Genomic DNA, 20,830 nt, shown 5'->3' on the forward strand with positions numbered 1-20,830 from the left:
ACGGTGAAGGCACGCACACACGCATCCGCGTTTCCTGCAAGATCTCGGCAGATCGTGACTACCTGCACGCCAGGAAAGCCGTAGTGACAGACCGAGGAGGAGAGGGAGAGGGAGGAAGAGGAAGAGGAAGAAGGGAAGCGGGGTGGGGGGAGAGGAGCATCACTGCTGAGGGAGATGGCCGAGTGCGGGCGGAAGGCGCTGTCTCTCCTGGAAGCGGCCCGCTCCCGGTATGAGAGCCTGCAGATATCCGACGACGTGTTCGGCGAGTCCGGGGACGACAGCAGCGACAATCCCTTCTACAGCACCTCGGGGGACTCCGACTCCGACAACTACATGGCAGAGGCGGGCGAGCAGGAGCTGCAGCACCATCAGCACCACCGCCACCCAAAGCGCGGGGACAAGGACTGTGGCCACAGCGGGGGGTCTGGCGGAGGGTCCGCCGGCGGGAGCAGCGGGCCCCCGGGCTCCCTCACCCGGAGCCAGGCGGAGGAGGAAGGCTGGACGGAGACGCTGCAGGACGTCACGGTCCCGCCGTACAAAGAGACATACGGTGAGAGAGACGTGATTCACGATGAACGAATAAGGTCGTGTGTGCAGTAGAGGAGGAACGCCTCCTGTCTTTAAGGTGCATGGAAACACATAGTGCAGGTTTCAGGTCAGACAGGCCGTTTCTCTGACTCTTACGAAAATGTAGGGCAGCGATAACGCAACCGACCGCACCGCACCGCTTCCATCCCATCCATGCGCGTCGGAGAGGAGCGTGACACCGCGCACTGTTGGGTTAATGACACGCTCAGCCTTTGATACTTCACCCCTCAGTGCTCAGATACACACGCTGCTGAGTTCATGTTTGATTGCAGTGCGGAGGGACATGCTGTGTAATTTAGAGAAGCAGCAGGGGGCTTCATACAAACTGTCTTATTTATTCATAGGGGAATCAGATAAACTGGAAAGATTAATGCCAGTGCTTAAATGATTTCCAATTACATAATCCCACAAGTCAGTAAGTAGTCCTATGTGCACACGCCTTGTCTTACCGTTCAGTCAGTCAGAAGTTATTGCAATCATTGTGAAGTTCACAAGCTGTGCGTGTTGACCAATGAGGCGTCAGGGCCTAATGGAGCTGCAGTGACAGGAAATAAACCATGAAATAATTATTTAAATACTCTATTTTTTTAATTCTATTCATTTAATGATGCAATTATAACGTTTATTTATTACACATTAGAAAAGTTATGAAATTATTTTCTTTTTAATGTGCTCCTTATTTCTGAATATTTTTTTTGTGCTATATTTTTTTATAATTGAAAAAATATGTTCTCTTAATAAATGCTACGCTACGTGGTTCTCAGCGATGTTAATTTTAATTCTATGTATAGGCGCTTTTTAGCACTTGCTACAAGCCTGGCTCAGTTTTCTTTGCAAACTCCTGCGAAGAGAAAAGGAGACTTCGACGTGTGTGACTGAGAACAAATCCAACTGCTCCGTCCATCCCTTTCAGTTTCTGTCTGTTTAACCAGGGCAGCAGGGAATGCCAGTCTGTATCCACAGTGATAGAGCATTGCTGCAGCTTTGGATGCAGCTGCAGCATGTGGCTCTGGAAGATATGAACCAGGCCTGGCTGTGCTCGTGGCCTGTTTATTGACTTTTTACAAACGAGAACCCGGCACCGGGTAAAGTGCAAGCAAAGCAGAAGTAACTTGCTTGCAGAAAAAAAAAAAAAAATCCACCTTTTTTATGATTAGAAATGTAAGAGTGCATGTGGGTTTTTTTAAGCCAATAACCAGAGGTCCCATGGAGATAAGGAAAGCTACAGGATGCTTCGTACTTCTCACATCCTGGAGTGGGTGTGGTGTCGCTCTTTAGTTATTGTATGGTAGCGCCAGGTGTGTCTGCCTGTTTTAGTCTGAGGTGGATTTGTAAAAGAATCACATTCCACGTCTGTTTGGACAAACATGGCAAACATGGGTTTTGGCCACTACTCTGTGTAGATAAAAGTAAAAAAAAAAACAGTTTTCAGAGTTAATAATCTTGAGCACCACTGGTCTGAACGTCGGTGAATAAATATGCATCTGTACTGACACTGACGGCATCAACAGCTTCTAAAGTCGGCCAACGCTGCAGTAAAGGGAGATATAAATACGTCTGGACTGCTCTGCCTGTCTGTGCGCCTGTCTGGCTACATATTTGTCACTTGCCTGCCCATTTCTCTGTCAAGGTGAGCTGCCCGTCACACAAACACACTGCGGATGTGACAGCTCCACTCTTTGGACGCCGTGTCATGCGTTCATAAGTTATCGGCTCCTGTCAGAACATATTCGCTCACAAACCGTATGCAAACCCTAGATGGTTTGTTCTGGTTTGCAGCAGAAGGCAGGTGCAGAACCAGGGGAACACTCAGGTCAGGTTTTAGTTGGTTTTCACGGTTCATACTCGGGTCAGAATTTGTTTTCTTTGCATAGAAAGGCGTTTTGAAACCCATATCTAAATCTTTAGATTATACAAACAATTTAGGAAGTCGGAGTTCACTCACTTACTTGTATTCTGTTAGACTGCTTCTCCTCACCATATGCTAAGTTAAACACTAAACACTAAATAAGAACCCGGTACCGGGTTCTCATTTATCCCCGTATCCTTCTTAATGAGTGTATGCAGTCAAAACAATAAACAATATTTCTAAATGTCATTCTGTCTCCAAGTTGATGCAGAGATATAAATAATTATATAAAGGTTTTTCAACTTCAGTGGGCTATTATGAAGAGAAAATCTATACACATATCAATATGAAAGTCAGACCATCTTAGTTTATTGTAGAAAACCCTGTCGGCGATGACGGGCAAAAAATAATTTTCAGTTCTTGCCTTTTGCTCCTCAGCTGAGCCTGAACCATGTTCAGTTTAGTGAAGGATTTATGCGCTGCAAATATAGTGTAATCTCCGACTGGGTAATCCCTGGATGTAAAAGCTCTCTATCAGGCAGATGTTTGTCCTCCAGCAACTGGAATAAGAATATCAGCTGATCATCAGGTAGGATTTTGTTCGATCTGGGATTCGAGTGGATTTGGTAGCAAATAATTTAGAAAACACACATTTTCAATCCCCGGTTGACAAATATTAGCCAATGGTAACAAACAGCCGGTTAGACTAATAAACAAGATGGCTGTGCTTCAGAGGAGACCAGATCTCAGAAGAAAAGATGGAAACATCTGCTTTCTGATATTTTTCCTACTTTATGCTGGTCTGCGAATTAAAGTCCAAATAAATTGTTTGCGGCTGTGGCATGTAAAACGTAAAAATGCTACAAGGGGTTGAATATTTCCAAAGCCATTTCTCTACGTTTTTGTTTTGCCCTTTATAGAAAAAGTGCCTCTACGTCCTGCTTAGATTTACATTAAGCTTTAGAGTTTAGTTGGATTTAAATGAGTTTGGTTTTGAGCCAGCCTGCCCCTATTTTGGCAATCTCCTCTGCAAGCGCCAGCCATCTTCTCACCATTGTTCCCGATTCTCTCTTGTCCACATCCTGTTTCCTCCAGGCCCACAGCGATCTAACGTCTTGATGGTGTTAGCTTTAATTGTACCTTAAGAGGCTAACCCAGCTGATGCAAACCATTCGGAAAGCCAGGGAAGCGATCCAAGGAGAACTGTTGCTGTCTGCTGTTTAGAGATAATGAGACATTGGTGTTCAATTGAGCTTGACGTTGTTCCACTCAATTTCCAATTTTTTTTTTTTTTTTTTTTTCCAAAGCAGTCAACAAGGACAGAGAAAATCTTTTACTGAGAAGAGCCAGTAAAAACCAGACAGAGTGTTATGGGATGTTAGTGTATCTGCTGATAGTTACATTTATTTCTCCTAATTTGAAGCTTCACCCTTACAGAGCACATCATACTATGAAAAATAATTTAGCATTATTTTATATATATTATTAGAATAGTGAAGAATATGTTGAGTATTTTTCTTCTTAATCCCATTAAATTGAATTTGTAATTGTGTCTTATTTGAACCATTTCTATATTGATCCTTTTTTTCTAGTCATTTGAACCATTTCAGATAGTAATTGCAGATCAGCACATGAGAAAAATATATTATTATCATATGCAAATATAACTGGTTTAAGAATCTTAGATACTTTGCATACTTTATTATATAAAACTAACAATTTGGTTCCCAACACTGAGCCCTGAGGGACTGTAGTTTATAGTGTTTAAAGCCTTAAGCTGAAAAGAAATATACAACAATCAGAGCAAAACTCAAATGTGAGCTGAGTAAGGCTGCGATTATTTATCAATTCAAATCTGAAATCATTTACTTATTTTTAATATATCTTATATAATGCTTCTACTGTTTTTGCTTTGAACTGTGGCAAATAGTGTAAAAATCTATTCGAAGTTGGTTTCTGAGCTGTGAACAATTAGCCACCTTTTATGTTATTTAAACTAAGCTATTTTACTCATTATGTCTAAATGGACATTTTATCTTTGTTTTCTCTGAGATAAGGGTTATATTTAACCGCAGCTGTAGCTTTCCAAGCACTCTTCTCTATATAAATCACCTAATCAGTGGATATGTTTGTTTGCTGTGTCTGTTTGCTTGACTAAATGATGAATACTGTACTCCTGTTCCAGCATTACGATCTTTTATCAGCCAAAGCTTTATTGGCAGATGTCAGAAGCCTGATTCAGCTACTTGGGGTCGCGGTTTTGACTCATTTCCTGCCATAACAATAAAGCAACGAGACACTGAGGCCTTCCGCGAGCAGAGAAACAACAAACTGACGCTCGCCACAGTGCGGCGGCTGTCAAGTCTTCTTAACTTTCCAGCCACGGCCCATGGCCTCTGACGTTCATACCAAGAGCTGACACGGTTCATTCATAAAAAAACCCAAACTGTTTTGATGTTGTTTTTTTCTCTATTTTTGAGGCAACATTGTGCTTTATGTCAACAAGAAGCACTTTGCGTTTGTTCTCTGCTTAAAGAATGACGGCTCACTTTATCCTGTCACTGTGTCAAAAAGAGAAACGTTTCGTCGAGCAGAAGAACCAAACTAAAGCCTGTTTCTGAACTTCGAGAGCTGAGATTGACCGCTGTGCCCGATAGCAAGCTGATGTCAGGCTTCCTGTCGGTCTGTTTCATTTGCTGCAACATTTCGCTTTGTTTTCCTTTTGGTCTCCTTCCAGGACCCGCTCAGAAGATACCGGCCTCTGCCACTGCCTTGGACTTTTTCCAGCTCTTCGTCCCAGATAACTGCATCCAAAACATGGTCACCCAGACAAACATGTATGCCAAGAAGTATCAGGAGCGCTTCGGCTCCGAAGAAGGCTGGTGTCCCGTCACGGCTCAGGAGATGAAGGCCTTCCTGGGCTTCGTCATCTCCACCAGCGTGCACCGCTGCGAGTCGGTGCTCAGCATCTGGAGCTCGGGCTTCTTCAGCAACAGAAGCATCGCCTTGAAGATGAGCCAGTCGCGTTTCGAGAAGATCCTCAAGTACTTTCACATCGTGGCTTTCCGCCCGTCCCAGGGGAGCAATCAGGGCCTTTACAAGATCCAGCCGTTCCTGGACTCGCTGCAGCAGTCGTTCAGCTGCACCTTCAGGCCCTCGCAGACACAGGTACGTGCAAGTCGTCAGATCATCTGCTGACGTTTCTATTCTTCATTCTGCTATAATGTGAGGAGCCAAAGTGCAGTGAAAATGTTTAGAAATGATTCTGCTAAATGAAGTGTCATTTAACAGAATCATGTTAGCTTTTGTGGGTCAGTGAGAAACTTATTGGACAGCTAACACTGAGCATTATGCTAATTAGTTCTCCAAGTTGCGAGTTTTCATCTGTGTTTAAACACACGATCCAATTTTCTGAACTGCAGTCAAAGTCAAATTGGAGATAAGGTTATATTTAGATATAAAACAGTAGTTGTAGAAGTGTTTAAATCAGATTGTTGCCAACTCAGCAGTTTAGATACTGTTTAACCTTTTATGAGCAAATATGTGAACTTTTAAATTGAAGCAAGGAATGCCCCACTTCCATTTAAAATGAGACAATGGAAGGGCTTTGCTTGAAGCAATGTGAATCTCACTCTGAAAACCATCCACATATTAATTATGTAGGAAAGCCAGTTTTGTTTTGTTTTATCTGGCTTTTCCTCCAAATTCTTTTTTATTTTTGGCTTCAGTTTGGACTCACTTTTTCCAACTGGGTCAGTAGTGAACTATTTTTACTTTCTGTTTTGGGTCGCCAGGAAATGTGTCCAAAACTTTCAGCTACTGATGAGCAGCACTGTTGGGGAAGAAGTCCAACAGTGCTGCTTTTTTTTTTTTTTGACATTATTGACAGTTTAAAATGTGAGCATTGTCTCATTTGTCTTGTATAGTAGATAATAGCAAAACCCTGCTTTACAGTGATCGCTCCCTCACGCTCATACAATCTGCTTGTAATGTAAATAATCAATAATTGCTGTTTGCTGGTCAAATCTTCAGAGAATCAAAGATCAGAAATCCACCATCAAATTCAGATCAGGTTTTTGCAAGCGTGGCCTGTTTGTGTGATGTGTGGCATAAAAGCACTCCTTTTGCTTCAAGTGAAAATGTCGAACCTTTTTGACGCTGTTGATATATTCTTGATAATATTTGACGGTGATTCTTTTTGGTATGAAACAGCAGAAGTTGCACTTTCTAGCAAAAAGCCTGGCCTTCAAAAGCAACTGGCCTTCAGCTAAAACCCACACATATGGTTTTATTTATTGAAATTTCGCATTAATACAAATTACGGCAGCATTGAATTTCTCTTTGGAATCAATATAGTATTTTTGAATTTAAATATGACTATGAATTGTCATTTCATACATGTACAGAAAAGTTTTTTTGTTTGTTTGTTTTTTTTATTCAGGCGGCCACTGTCGCAATGAGAACTGTGTCGAAGAAGTCCTCTTATTTTTCATGCAGCATCACGATAAAGAATGAGCGTTTCAGATTTTTAACTGATAAATGCAGAACTCTGACCCAAAAACAAATAGATCAACTTTTGAAAGAAAAAAAAAAACAGAACCTTAGTAGGTTCAGCTGTGTGCTGCATTTTGCTGCCGTAGGGATTTATTTTGCACACCAGTTGCAGATGTGGTCATATAACCTCAGACTGAGGTCGTCCTATCACACTCTGTGCACAGTTTGCAGCACTGATAACATATATACATGTATATTTAAATACGTGATGTGCTTATACATCAAACATTGAAAAGAAAACAAGCAATTCCACATATAAGTGCAGTTGATATAAATAAATTAAAAAAGAAACATATCTTATGTACCTTCCATGTAGTTGCATGGAGGGATGATCACAAGCAGCTTTGCTTCATCTATAAAAGCATTGATTTAGCTCCACTTTCTCCAATGCTAATAACCAACACACTGTACTTCATATTCAGTATTTGTTCATGAAGGGCCTCTTGGGATAAATAATCATGTTTCAAGAGCATCAATTTTCATGCCTGCATCAAAAAACAAAAGTAATGGAAGTAGTGGGAACTAGCTGATTCATTTGCTTTTAGTTTGAGCAGCTTGAGTGCCTCTCGGATCAGCGTAACTGGTGAAAGATGATCCCTACTATGCCAGAGATACAACTGGGAATATCGTAACCTCTGGCGAGTCACACCCAAATCTAATTCAGCTCTGCAAATTTAAAGGAAACATTTTAAATATTAAGGAGTCATTGGATTGTCAAATAAATCTGGGTTGTTTTTTTTGTTTTTTTATTTATTTATGCAAAATTACCTCAATCTGCTTGCATCTAAAATGTACAAAATCAAAATAATGAGGGCAGGATGGCTGCCATGGAGCGCGTGCATTTGTGTGCGTACCCAGGACAGTTTATTTTATCTGATAGTTGACTGTGCCAGGGACAGAGTGGGTGCGAACACAGAGAGAAGCACAGAGTGAAACTGTTGCTTTGTCGAACAGTAGCTTACTCATTTAATGAAGAAACAGACTTTTCTTAACTCTATTGTCCTGTTTTCATTTTGATGTTAGTTTTAACCTCTTTGCTCTCATGGTCTCCTCACAGACCCACTGTCTGATATGTCAGTTAGAAAAAGAGAAACACAATATTGTTTCCTTATATTTATTCTCACTGATAGTAAATATTATTGTCATTATTATTTTGTAGTTTCTTCAGAGGCTGAGCAATAAAGATTTAACTAAGGACTTGTTTGTCTGAAACAAAGCCTTAGGTCATTACGGGTTGGATTCTAAGCCAATGGGGAGATCTGTGGTTTGGATGAAGTCAATCAGCGAGAGGCTAGAAAGCTTCATTATTTTTTCATGAAACGATAATCTCATATTTGACTGGGAAATATCCTGTTTGTACCGATGGCAGAGCAGAACGGAGTTTCTAAATCACAGCTCCCTTCAGCTTTCGTTAGATGCAGCATGCAGAAAAGACAACAGAGAAACAGCAGGAAACATAAAGTTACACACGCCTTATGAAAAGGCACCTTTTTAACTAACATTAAACCTAAACTTCTGCCGTTCAGCATATCCTCTTTGTGTGTCTGTAGTTTCTGTCAGGGTACTCCGGCTTCCTCTTACGATCCAGAAACAAACATGGTGACTGAATTACTTTATAAGTCATAGAATTCAACACAATATAAATGATTGGATTAATTTTATAAAATTGCTTATAGGTGAATATGGGATCTGTTTGTCTTGTGAAGTGATTACATGAGATTACATTGCTGTGAATTTGTTCAGTGTCTTGAGGTTCAGCAATTTCACCAATTTCTACATTATTTAATACATATAAACAGTCAGGAAAAAAAGTCCCTGTGGTGATTAAAAAGCAAAAGTTACAAACCAGAAGGTGTTTTTTGTTTTTTTTCTGGTGGAAACATTTTTTTATCATTATCCCACTCAAACACAAACTACTCTTCAAACGGCTGTACTCTGTCTAGTTTTCCACACTGACAGCCTGCCTGTTACTCCAGTAGCACCATCTGCGCCACGGCGTCTTTAACACGTCTCCATGATAAAAATTTCATACTTTTTAAGACTTTCTTGATTTGACGCAGTGTTTCATAACATTGACATCGCTCTAATTGGGTTTTCCAAACAACACAGTACTCAATTTGACTTCTGATTTGTAAAATATTATTTATCCTGGAGGTTTTTGCAAATCTTTTTGTTTTCTCTTTTTTTTGTTTTTTTTGCATGTGGGTTATCAGATATATATTATATATTATAACACCAAAGATTAAAGATATAATTTAAAAATAAATTATTATTTTTCTTTCTTCAGATTTCTTTAGATTGGAGATGTTTTTTGTCTTCAAGCCTGCACTGAAAAAACTGAAGTCCTAGTAAGATTAAATATCTTAAATTAAGGAAATTTATGCTTGTTTTCTTTCTGACAAGATCATTTTTCTCACCAAGAGAATATTTTTATTACTTTAAGTGTCTTTGTACTAATTATCTCATTAAGGCATAAAATCTTAATATTAAGAAAATATTACTTATTATGAGTAAATTTATGCTACAAACTAGAATATCAGTATTTATCAATCAAACTTCAAGTCTGTAATGAAATTGGTTTTAGTTTCATGGAAATGTTTTGACACAAGCGAACATTTACTGCATCCTCTGTGCACTTCCAGGTTCTTCATGAGCCACTGATTGATGAGGATCCCGTGTTTATCACCACCTGCACAGAAAGAGATCTGAGGAAGAGGAAGAAGAGGAAGTTCAGTCTGTGGGTGCGGCAGTGCACCTCCACCGGATTCATCTGCCAGGTAGAGGCTCCGGCTGAGAGTGAAATAAATAAAACCTGCAGGGCATTTCGACAGAAGCAAAGGAAGGATGTGTTTTAATTTTCTGCTTCGAAACGTGATGGCAAAAATTACTTTATAAATAAGGGAGTGAAGTTTCAGGACGAAATCTGAAAGGCTTTTTGTGAAGCGATGAGCGGCTCTGACCCGGGCTCAGATCTTCGTCTCGACCCGATGCTTGTGTGTGCTGGACAGAGGAAAACAGCTTTGTGGGAATGATGTTCACAAGCTGCAAAATTCACTTTGAAAATTTGATGTAAGCGTGAGAAATGGCTCCTGGGCTAAAACGCTGGTTGCTCGTTTTTTTTTTTTTTTGATGTCACGGAGTGGAGGATTTTCTGGCTTCAGTTTATAATCACAGATAGAGCCGCTGTGCTGACTGACAGCGTTGCCCTCGACGCAACCCTGCGCTCCTACGCTCGTCTCTTATGTAACACCGAGGAACAGAGCTGTCGGATCGGTCCAACCCTCCCAAAAGCTGTGCTGTGTGCACAATTATGTTTTTTTTTTTTTAGAAAAATCTTTTTTTTTAAAGGATTATTTTTATTAATTACCAACTACAACACTCTCGTTTAACCCAAAACGTTAAACTTCAAACAGTGACTGTGTGAGAAACTGAAATTGAGGTTTTGGCGTTCTTTGGGCGACATGAAGACATGCACAAACTCCTGGGAAGAATTATTACCAAACCAAATTAAAAAGACAGCCCCCTCACCTCTCATCTCGCTTTTTTCTATTTTCATCTCTTCATGTGAGAATTATGCACAAAAATCGCAAAACATTTCTGACAGAATCTGTGTTTACGCTGGGTTCAGGTAAAGTTTTTTCATCTTTCAAAGCCATGACACATGAGAGCAAGGCTCGTCATCTATGAGATGGAAACGCCCGCAGAAAGAAGGAAGAGTCTGCCGTCACATCTTCAAGACAATGACCCGATACTCCCACCATGAAAGATTGGAATATTGTTGGAATATTTTAGCTGTTTAACTCATAAATTTAAGCTCTATTTAATTTGAAAATTGCCTGACCAACAAATAAAACAAAAAAAAACAGTTAGAGAAGTACAAAAATACCACATTGTAAATTTACTGCACGGAACCCATAAATAGATTAAATGTAGCATTTTAACTATAAACGCAACAAGTGTTTTGTTAGTTACCCTGTAAAAAAAAACAAAAAAACGCAAGACTTGGTTCATTTTAAAGAGAAATGTCGATACGCTGAAATTAAACCATTGATGTTTAGAAATTATTTTTTTCCTTTACATGAAAGCAGCTGTTATTATTTATTATTTATTCATAGATTTCTTGTGCTTTTATTCAAAGAAAAGTACCTTTTATGCGCTGTGCTTTGTACGCTAACGCTAAGTTCCATTAACTCGTCCATTTCAGAGAAGAAACAGCCGTTTAGCAGAACATCCTCCTTTACCAGTTTGCTGCACACCAACTTGAGTCTCCACTGGCGTATTCTTCCTCTGAATCAGGAAAAAGGAAAGAAAAAATGTGACTCATTAGTCTATTGCACTACAAAATAACATCCAAGCACCTCTCCACTCAGCTTAATGGCTCCATAACTAATGTAGATCTGGGATAATCAGACTAAAGCCATTTGATTCAGTGCAGAGTGGAAAAACTAAACTGTTTGCAAACCGTTTCTGTTTTTTAATAAGTGATTACAGTTCTGAGTTGATGTTACTTTTAAGACGTACAGATTTAATGCCCTGTTTGCAAAAGTCTCTCTACAAACAAGCAACAATATGGGAATTTTGCTAAAATCAGCTCGCCGTTTGGCCGTTCTGTACCTGACGCGCCGTCTGGTTTCCGCCCACTGTGCAGATCTCCGTCCATCTGAAGGAGGGACAGGGCACAGATGGACTGGCCACCTTGAAGAACAAGCCCCAGCTCCACAGCCTCGTGGCCAAGCAGCTCTGCCAGAACATCTCCGGCAAGAACGCCATCATCTTCACGGGGCCGTCCATCACGAGCCTCGGCCTCTTCTCTGAGTTCAGCAAGCAGGGTAACCAAGCAGACAGCTTCCTCTTCTTTGTCTTTGGAGGACATATTGTAATCTCACTCATTGTCTTATCCACCTTTGCCTTTGTACAAATTTGATTTGTTTATTTCGTTTTAAAGCGGGGTTGATGGCGTAGTATAGGCAAGACTAGTGGCAACACAAAAGCTCAGAGCTTGGATTCTCATTATATTTCAGCCTTCAGCCGTTGAACATGAACAGTTTTGACTGCAGTGACCTTTTACACCCAAAATTGTGTTTTCCTGTTTGTCTTGATTTTAGCAAACTAAACCTATAGTTTCTTCCCTCACCCCTACCCTGATTCCAGATCTTCACTTTGAAGACCAGAAAAAGTTTTTACAGAGAGACAAGCAGCAGTTCAAAGCAAGAGTCTCATCACGACTAACTCTCTCACTGATCCACTCGTGAACACGGATGCCTTGTTGAGTGGATTTCCAATGAAAAGTCCTCTTTTTATTACAATTCTTTAAAATATGAAAGCGAAAACAATAATCTGTGGTTTCCTTGGTCTTCCTTGGAGTTCAACCGAAAATGAAGGAAGTCCAGGATTTTCTCCATTTACACATCAAAACTAAAGACTGCTCACCCTCACTTCCATCTCTGAAGATTTACATCACAGAACAAATCGTTGCTCCGTAGAATAAATGCACCGAGAGTGTGTGCTTCAGCACAGGTCGGAGCCGATCAAGGGGAAATTGGTCCGATTAATCAGCGCCTAATTAATTTATCAAGACAAGAGTAACTGGCGCCTCTCTACAGTCAGACGTTGTCCCGCTAATGAAAATGGGTTTATTTAGGACTTTGCACTTAATCCAAGAGAAACCAATCAGTGTATAGATTTCAGTTTTACTTATAAATAGAATAGCTCTGCTCCCAGTTAGTTCTTTAAGTTCTTGTTTTCTTATCAATGGCATCTTTTTAGTGCAAAGCAAAAGACATACCACCTGGCAGCACTTCTTTATTCTAAACAAAAACCAGAGAAAGTGAAGCAACAGCACATTCACTCCGTTATGCTAGGCAGTGATCAGTCTGGAGTGTCCCTCCACCAGGACGACTAAATGGCCACAGGAATGATCAACACTGTGTTATCACAATTAGTAGCAGCTGTAAACATCCCCCCACGAAAAATATATGTTTCTCTTTTCTCTGTTCAGATATCTACTGCTGTGGCTTGCTGAGCACCAGGAAGAGTGACTGCACAGGTTTGCCCCAAAGCATGCTGGTCTGCAGCTCAACGCCGGCGCAGCGCGGACAGTCACGCGTGATGATGAAGGGCAGCATGTCTCTGATCAGCTGGTACAATAAGGGACACTTCAGGTTCATTACAAATGCCTACTCACCAACAAAAGAAGGTGAATAAGTAAATGAGATCTTCTTCAATGTGTCCTGTTAAACTGTGTTAGGTTGAAATATCTGTTTCTAACACACAATTTGCATTGCTGCATGAAAGGAAAACTGTCTTCTGATCAGGTGAAATAAAATTCAACATTGTTCTGTGATGCGAGTTTGCCATCAGTAGACTCCCCACCCCAATATCAAGCATTCCTGACATTGAGAAACAACCAGAGCTTTTAATCCACAATAATCCTTTTTTAGGCACAGAGAGGATCATGATATTGCATAAACACACGAATACTGTCTAATCCACTTTGTTAAGTTTTAAATCCAGCCGTGTTCCTGCTCTGTGCTGAAGGAGTGTGGAAGTGAGGAAGCAGATAAACGGTTACTATCTAGTATTGATTTTCTTTGGCCCGTATGTGTGTGTGGGAGTCTGTGTGGGAATGCTTTGCCCATCTGGCATTAATAGCAAAATAGCCTCTAATCCTTCCAATCTACCACAGATGATTGATATCTGTGCTAATAGTGTCACGTTTTAATTTCCGCGATTGAGCAAAATGAACATGTGTAACAAAATAATGCAAAAATGGTGACAGGTATGTTCACATGGATTTATTTCTTCCTCCAGTTCTCTCTGCTAACCCTCAGCTCTTTGCTGTGTGGGCTTTTTTCTCCGGTAGGAGTGATTATTAAGAGGAAAAGTGGAGAAATACCGTGCCCTCTTGCCGTCGAAGCCTTTGCGGCGCATCTCAGCTACATCTGCAAATACGACGACAAGTACAGCAAGTATGTGGAGACCTGACGGTGCCTTTGCATGGGGCTCGCATGTCCTCCATGAGTATGTGTAGGTTCTCTCCAGGTACTCAGTACTGGCTAGATGAAACTAGCTAGCAGGCTACTCCTACACTTGGCAGGATGAACTTCAAAGTAATATTGTAATTTCACCAGAACGTTTCTACTGTCTGGATTTTTCTGAAATAATTCTTACTTGGAAGTCACTGAGAATCAGAGGACGGAGCAGAAGATTGCTTTGAGCAAAGACTTTGAGCTCATTGCTAAGATTGAATAGTCAAACAACCTTTTGAGACATGCTGAAAGCTGCCTTGCTATTATATAAGGGCTTTTTTTTCATTTGTTTGTTTTGGGGTTTATTTGCTTTTAAAAAATGTTTCCATTGATTATTGAGATGTTAATTGAATTTTCAGAAATTATTCTCAATTTACAACATGTTTTACTTTGAGAGTCCCGTCTCATTTCTATCATAAACAAACATTGTATTGAACAGAAAATCATTTTAGGATCTAAATTTAAACATAATACCCCGGGTTACGGTGACCACTGTGAAACGAGTGAAAAACAGAGCTAGTTCAATAAAATAAAAAAAAAGTCGATGTACTGTTTTTAGTTTTTTACAAAAATAAGCAGATTTTTTTAATATAAGTGGTTTATTCATCTGTTCTACTCCTAACATATTATTTTGTATCTGTCCTTCATTTCAGTGTAGAAGACATAATCCAATAGGAAAATATCACTCCAACATCGCCTTGCAAACAATAAACGCTTTAGCACATTTTATTTCCCATTTAAGCCGACCTGAAAGGGGGTCAACTGGTGCTGCTGCATGGGCACTAAAGGCCTCACAAGTCATTTTTTGTTGTTGTTGTTTCTTTCTTATAGATATTTTATCTTCCACAAGCCCAACAAGACTTGGCAGCAGGTATTCTGGTTGAGCATCAGCATCGCCATCAATAACGCGTACATCCTCTACAAGATGTCCGACGCCTACGCCGTCAAGCGCTACAGCCGAGCGCAGTTTGGAGAGAGACTGGTCAGGGAGCTGCTGGATCTGGACGACTGTTCCCCCACACAGTGAGATGAAAGAGGAGGACGAAGAGGAGGATGAAGACAGAAATACAATCTCTCCCACATGTTAATTTCCACTTGGTTGTACAGGCCTCCTGGGTCTGTGTCAGTGTGCCAAGCTCCCGTCTCTCTCTTCCTGTAGTTGTTAATTTCTGCCCCTGTAAATATTCACTGACACACAACTGCACTGTATGCATTATTAAGAGCCACCTGGGGTAGCTCCCCCCCTGCCTCAGCTGCTACTGTTAGCCACACACTTCTGGCGTCAGCAGAATCAGAGATGAAACGAGAAACAACAAAACGAGTCGGATTTCACTCAGAAATGATGTCACCTTAAAGTTTTTAGTCTTATCAAAGAGTTCAACTATTTAACAATTTAATAAGCCTGAATTAAACTGAAAATGTCTTAAAAAAAAAAAAAGCGAAAAAAACTAAAAACACACTTGGCACCTTGTAACAAAGTCCGAGTAAACACGACACTGCATGCATTGAGAATGTAGATTGTGACGTTTGTGTTGTTAAGTGTGGAAAAGATTTTAGCTCCAGGCGAGCTGTGAAATAATTGTGTGTGTGCGTGTCTGTGTGTGTGTGTGTGTGTGTGCGTGTGTGTGTGTATGTGTTCAGTGAGTAGAACTGCCATTTGTGTGTCTGATGTCAAGCCTGAGGATTGAAGCGTGTGACACCTGTGACCCAAATGTGTCGTTATGTTGCACACCATGTTCACTAAGGGTGCATCGTCAGTAAAAAGGGATGCCTCATACAGGACCGTGTCCATCTGCCCATCATAGCTGCCCGCATCAGAAAAATCCTGACGAGAAAGCCATAAAGTTCCCGCTGGAGCTGTAGTGTTTTTTTTTTTTTTTTTATTCTCTAACTGTAATGGTAAAAACAAACAGAAAAACCAACATAAATTACATCCATACAGGGTTTTGCAAAAGTATTCATACTACTTGAACATGATACGTGGCTGCATATCTTCAGTAGAGACAAAGAAAGCTTTCTAGAAGGATGGAGGTAAATGCGGAGCAGACCTGGGAGCAAACCTCTCAAGAGGCTGCAAAAGCCTTAAGACTGTGGCAGTCTTAAGGTCGACCTCTTCATTACAGGGGTCGACCTTCTGGCAAACCGGAGAGGTGATGGAACGATTTTAGCTCAGAACGTCTTCCTGTCGACGTCCGTACCTAAATCCTCTCCGTCCAACCCGACTGAGCTTGAGCTGTTTGCAGAGAGGAAGTGGCTGAGATTGTCTGTCACTGCTGCATTCAAAAGAATGCCTCACAATTTAGTTTTTTCTTCTTTTTTTTCTTTTTACTGAAAACTATGCATCATTTCCCTTCCTTTCCTTACATACTACTTTGTGTTGGTTTGTTTAATCCCAGTTTGAAGTTTTGTGAGTTATGTGACATAATGTGAAACAGTTCAAGTGGGGTGAATACTTTGGGAGGCTCTGTGTGGTTTGTTTTAGGAGATTAACTGATTAATTAAAGTGACTGATTTGTTTGATTATATATATATAATCTAACAAAAGGTTGTTTGTTTGTTTGTTTGTTTTTTTAAATTACATTAATTTCTTCTTAATTACTTTTTTTTTAAACTCGTAACTTCATTACACTGTTTACATCCAACTAAGCATTTAATTGCCGGTGCCATTGTTTTTGGCAGGAGTCCTTTCCCTCCTCCTGCTTCACAGTGAGGTATAACTGAGTTTTGGAGGGCAGGAAACGTCCGAGCACGCCGCCGTTGCCAGGCGGTGAGTACAGACTTGGCCGCTGTTCAGGGCTCCGTTCAGATAGTAACGTTTGGCCAGATTTACTGTGGAAGCGGAGAGCAAAAACGGGTCTGGAGGCAATCAGGTTAAGATGATGATAGTCGTGGTTTGACTTTGATGTGACGCAACAAAATTATACAAGTAAGACGGCGAGTCGTGTTACAAAGGGATTTTATGAGATAGAAGAGGATTTTTGTAGATAGTATTTCTCAGTGTGGCATTAGCCTCTGGAGAGAAGCCACCTTTTCCTCGTCTGAGCTCAAACTGCGCCATATTGCCGTCTGAAGAATGACTCACCTGGCTTGGCTGAACATGGTGGGGCTTCATTCCTGTTGTGATGCTGGGAAAACATTATGAAGAGTTTTATATGTGTGAAAAGTATTGCGTCAGCATGGTTCGGTGTGTGAATACATGATGTTACAGTGATACGACGGCATTCGTTTAGTGATTCACTCATTCACCTTTCCATCATCCCCATCACAGTCTTGCACTTTGAAAGCTTTGAAGCTTTTCATTTTGGGCAAAAAAAAAAAAAAAAAAGTCAAACATACATTGGTGGTGTGGGTGAGATCTGTAAATATAGGTAGAGAAATGACTAATATATATGTGAAAATACACAAACGATTATAGGGTGAAAATGAAAGAGAAGATCTACAACAGAAGGGATGTCCTTTTGGTTTCATTTTAATAACCACTCCGTCTCTCAGACTGAAGATTGTGATTTCTTTTTATCCTCTCACTAACCCAGACCATAGCTGTTGATAGTCTTGTGCGTGTGAACCCCTGAACTTTGTAAATGAATGTTTCGGACTGCCAACAACTGACACTGTTTATCCGATGGCGCGCATCTCTCATGTCACCTCATGATTTTAACACGTTTGATATTATGTCATCACTCAAAGACATGAATTATTGACTGAACATATTTTTTTTTATGTCGACAGGTTCCACATAATTGCATTATGTTAGTTGAAAGAAAAACAGATGCGGCAATCTAGCATTATAACTTTATGTTTAAGATAAAATGAATTAATTAACCCAACTAATTCAAATCACTTCACATTCACAAAATAGAAGTTAGTTGAACTAACTTAACTTTTTTGTGTTAGTCTGACAAACACTCTTTCAGTGAACTTATGTTTTATTCATTCACTAAACATAAACAAATTATGTTACTTTAACAAATGAGATTAGCTTTCCATCAACCAATATGTTTGGTTGATGGATACAAAACATTGTCTTTCATTAAATCAGTCTGAAAATAATCCCACAATAATAATATTTTTGATCATCTTGCTGGTTGCCCTACATTTAGCTGCATTCTCCTCCATTCACAGCTGTGTGTCTTTGTTGCTTTACTGACCCACACAAAGTGTGATGAATGGACGTGTCTCTGTTCCGACAAGGCAAATGTCTGAAGTACCATCTCAGTGTGTCCTCCAGAGGTCATTTGATGCAGAGAAGCATCTAAACCATACAGGATGTTGGACAGGGCGCTGACACTGAAGTACTGGATTTAGGTGGACAGTAAAGTTTTTTGTTTGTTTTTGTTTTTTTGTTTTTTTTAGCACCAATTGTGCAATCCGCTCCCATGTCCAGATCATGGACCAATTAGACGTTGGTCCATAAGATGTTCAAACTGTTTTATAAACTAACCCTGCATTAAACATCTCCACACCTCTATCATTGGCATGTCTGCTGTGTTCCTTACTCTTCCTGATGCTGTTTGTTCACCAATGTTCTGTTTAATATGTACAAAAAAAATGAAAACAAAGGCAAGAAAATATCTGACACATGGATACCTTAAAGCCCCTAATTAGGGCTTAAGCATCTATATGTCCTGTCTTTGGAAAACACTGCCCGACCCTGTACAGTTTGTTAAAACAGTAAAAAGAAATGAAAAAAAAAAAAAAGCTAGTGGAAGCAACTAAACACCAAAGCGTTTTTCACTTTTGAACTGTCCGTTTCTTTGCCGTCCATGTAGTGGACTTCCAGAGACATATATAGACAAAATCACAATTTTACCTTTTCAACATGCAAATGAAAAATCATGGATGCTTTGTTTATTTTTACCAATAGACTGGAGTGAATGCTAGAAAGCCTTTAAGATGATTTAATTTAAAAGTGATTTAATTTTTCTTTTTCCAGACCAAACAAAAGTTGCACCAATGCTGAGCAGTAAATATGAAGCTGTTGGATAGAAAAAATAAATAAAATAGAACATATAATATCCAGTCAATGTGTTTGTTACTGAACTTATCTTGGGATTTATTTATTTAGTTAGTTTTCATCCTGCTTTTATTACTCCTCTCAAAGCATATATTACTAACAGGGGGGCTTTGTAAACCACAGTTGCTTGGCAACATATTCAAAGGGTGGAAAAAAAGGGCAGTTTTTGAAGTTCTTTTCTTTTCAATAAAATATCGTTATCACCTCCAGCTGCAAAGAGAGCGGAGCAGCTTCAAGTGGCCCTCCTATTCTCCATGTTCCAGAAGAGATGCAGCTTTTTACGTCATAATGAGGCTTCTTTGTATTGCAGCCAGTGTACATGAAAAACATGCACTCTTTATGTTTTCTGGGTCATAAACAGCATTGTAGAAAATCACTTTCGGTCTTCGTATGCTGCTGTCTCTTAGGTGAACAGAAGGCAATGGAAATGATTAAAAACTGGAGCTTTTTACAAACCGAGAAAACATTTGGTATTTTGAGGACAACAAAGAATGCCTTTCTAAATCAACAGATTTTTTTATGAAACTTATGCCACTGTATCTTATCCTCACCGTGTATGTCTAATTATGAGTAGTGTGATAAAACGTCCATTGTGATGATTTGTTTTAATGTGTACTAAAAGGCAGCTAAGATTAAAAAAATAGGCTTAATATTAACGATGAACTAGTCGGTGAGGCTCCCATTAAATCTAGAGGAAGTTTTCTCACCTGTGGCATCGAAGATACAAGCATCATAAACCCAGAATATTGCCAGTCTGCTCTAAGTAGTCGTGCAGTGTAATTTTATTTGTAGTCACAAATAGTCTACATTCTAAATATTCCAATTAAATTCCCCTGGAAGTGAACGTGGGTCACATTTGACCAACTTATGGAAGCTTGGAATAAAAACACCAAACACTAACTTTTGAAAAATTCATGAGAGGTTTGCTGAACTATTGACACGATGTACTGCCAGCAGCCCATTTTCAGATAAATAGCTGAAATATGAAATAAATAGCGACTTTGTCTTTAAGATAGTGCATGAAAACAAACCTCACCAGGTCATTTTGATCTATTTATTTAAAGGTTTCCAGGGTTAAATTACAGCTTTGGAAGCAACTGGTTTGCTCACAAAGCTGTGCAGCTGCAGCGAATAGTTGCATGTAATGTGAAAGTGGACAGGCAGAGGGCAGCAAATCCCTAATTTCCCCTTCTTTTTTCCCAGTCAGTCTATTGATCCTGACTGAGGTTAAACTGATTATAACTGGCCTGAGCATTACAGTGAGACTGTAACTGGATTATATTCCTGCCTTATTGATGACATGCTCAATAACAGACTGTCCGGCGAAGCTCCTAGAAACTGAAGGTAACTGAACCTCCAGAAAAGAAAGACAGTTTGGCAAAAAAAAAATAAAAAAATAATAATAATAATAGTAATAATGTCTTGTTTTTCCATCTTCAAAGCTGAAGAAGCTTTCAAAGAAAATATTATTCCACACCCCCAACAGAGAGTGGTGGAGAAAGTGTGTGTGTGTGAGAAAGAGAGAGAGGATGAGAGAGAGGTGGTGAGGACTGAAGCAGACTCTCCCATGCCTGAAAGCAAGAATCACAATGATTTGTACAGAACTGGGCGGCCTGTGGTGAAGTTACACAATGAAAAGATCAGAGGAGCCGACCGGCAGCTCATCTCTGGGGTTCCAACAACCACAACCACAAAGCTTCTGAGAAGAACCGACAAACAGGAGAAGTCGGATCAGAGGAGGTCACCTCCAGGAGAAGCAACTGCAGCAGCACACAGGCCTGCAGCAACAGGCCTCGT

At 40.0% G+C, this 20,830-nt stretch overlaps 1 protein-coding gene across 1 annotated transcript; it reads left to right on the forward strand.

The window, feature by feature from the left end:
• The first annotated feature begins 174 nt into the window (after positions 1 to 174).
• pgbd5 (piggyBac transposable element derived 5) lies at positions 175 to 18,487 on the forward strand. The gene is made up of 7 exons (XM_055029800.1): positions 175 to 550; positions 5,175 to 5,605; positions 9,634 to 9,768; positions 11,640 to 11,820; positions 12,990 to 13,187; positions 13,854 to 13,959; positions 14,851 to 18,487. The coding sequence occupies exons 1-7, from the start codon at positions 175 to 177 to the stop codon at positions 15,044 to 15,046; spliced, it is 1,623 nt and encodes a 540-aa protein (XP_054885775.1). The 3' UTR covers positions 15,047 to 18,487.
• Positions 18,488 to 20,830: the final 2,343 nt, after the last annotated feature.

This window comes from Poeciliopsis prolifica, unplaced genomic scaffold (assembly GCF_027474105.1).
Source record: "Poeciliopsis prolifica strain line A6 unplaced genomic scaffold, Auburn_PproV2 SCAFFOLD005, whole genome shotgun sequence".
NCBI lineage: Eukaryota > Metazoa > Chordata > Actinopteri > Cyprinodontiformes > Poeciliidae > Poeciliopsis > Poeciliopsis prolifica.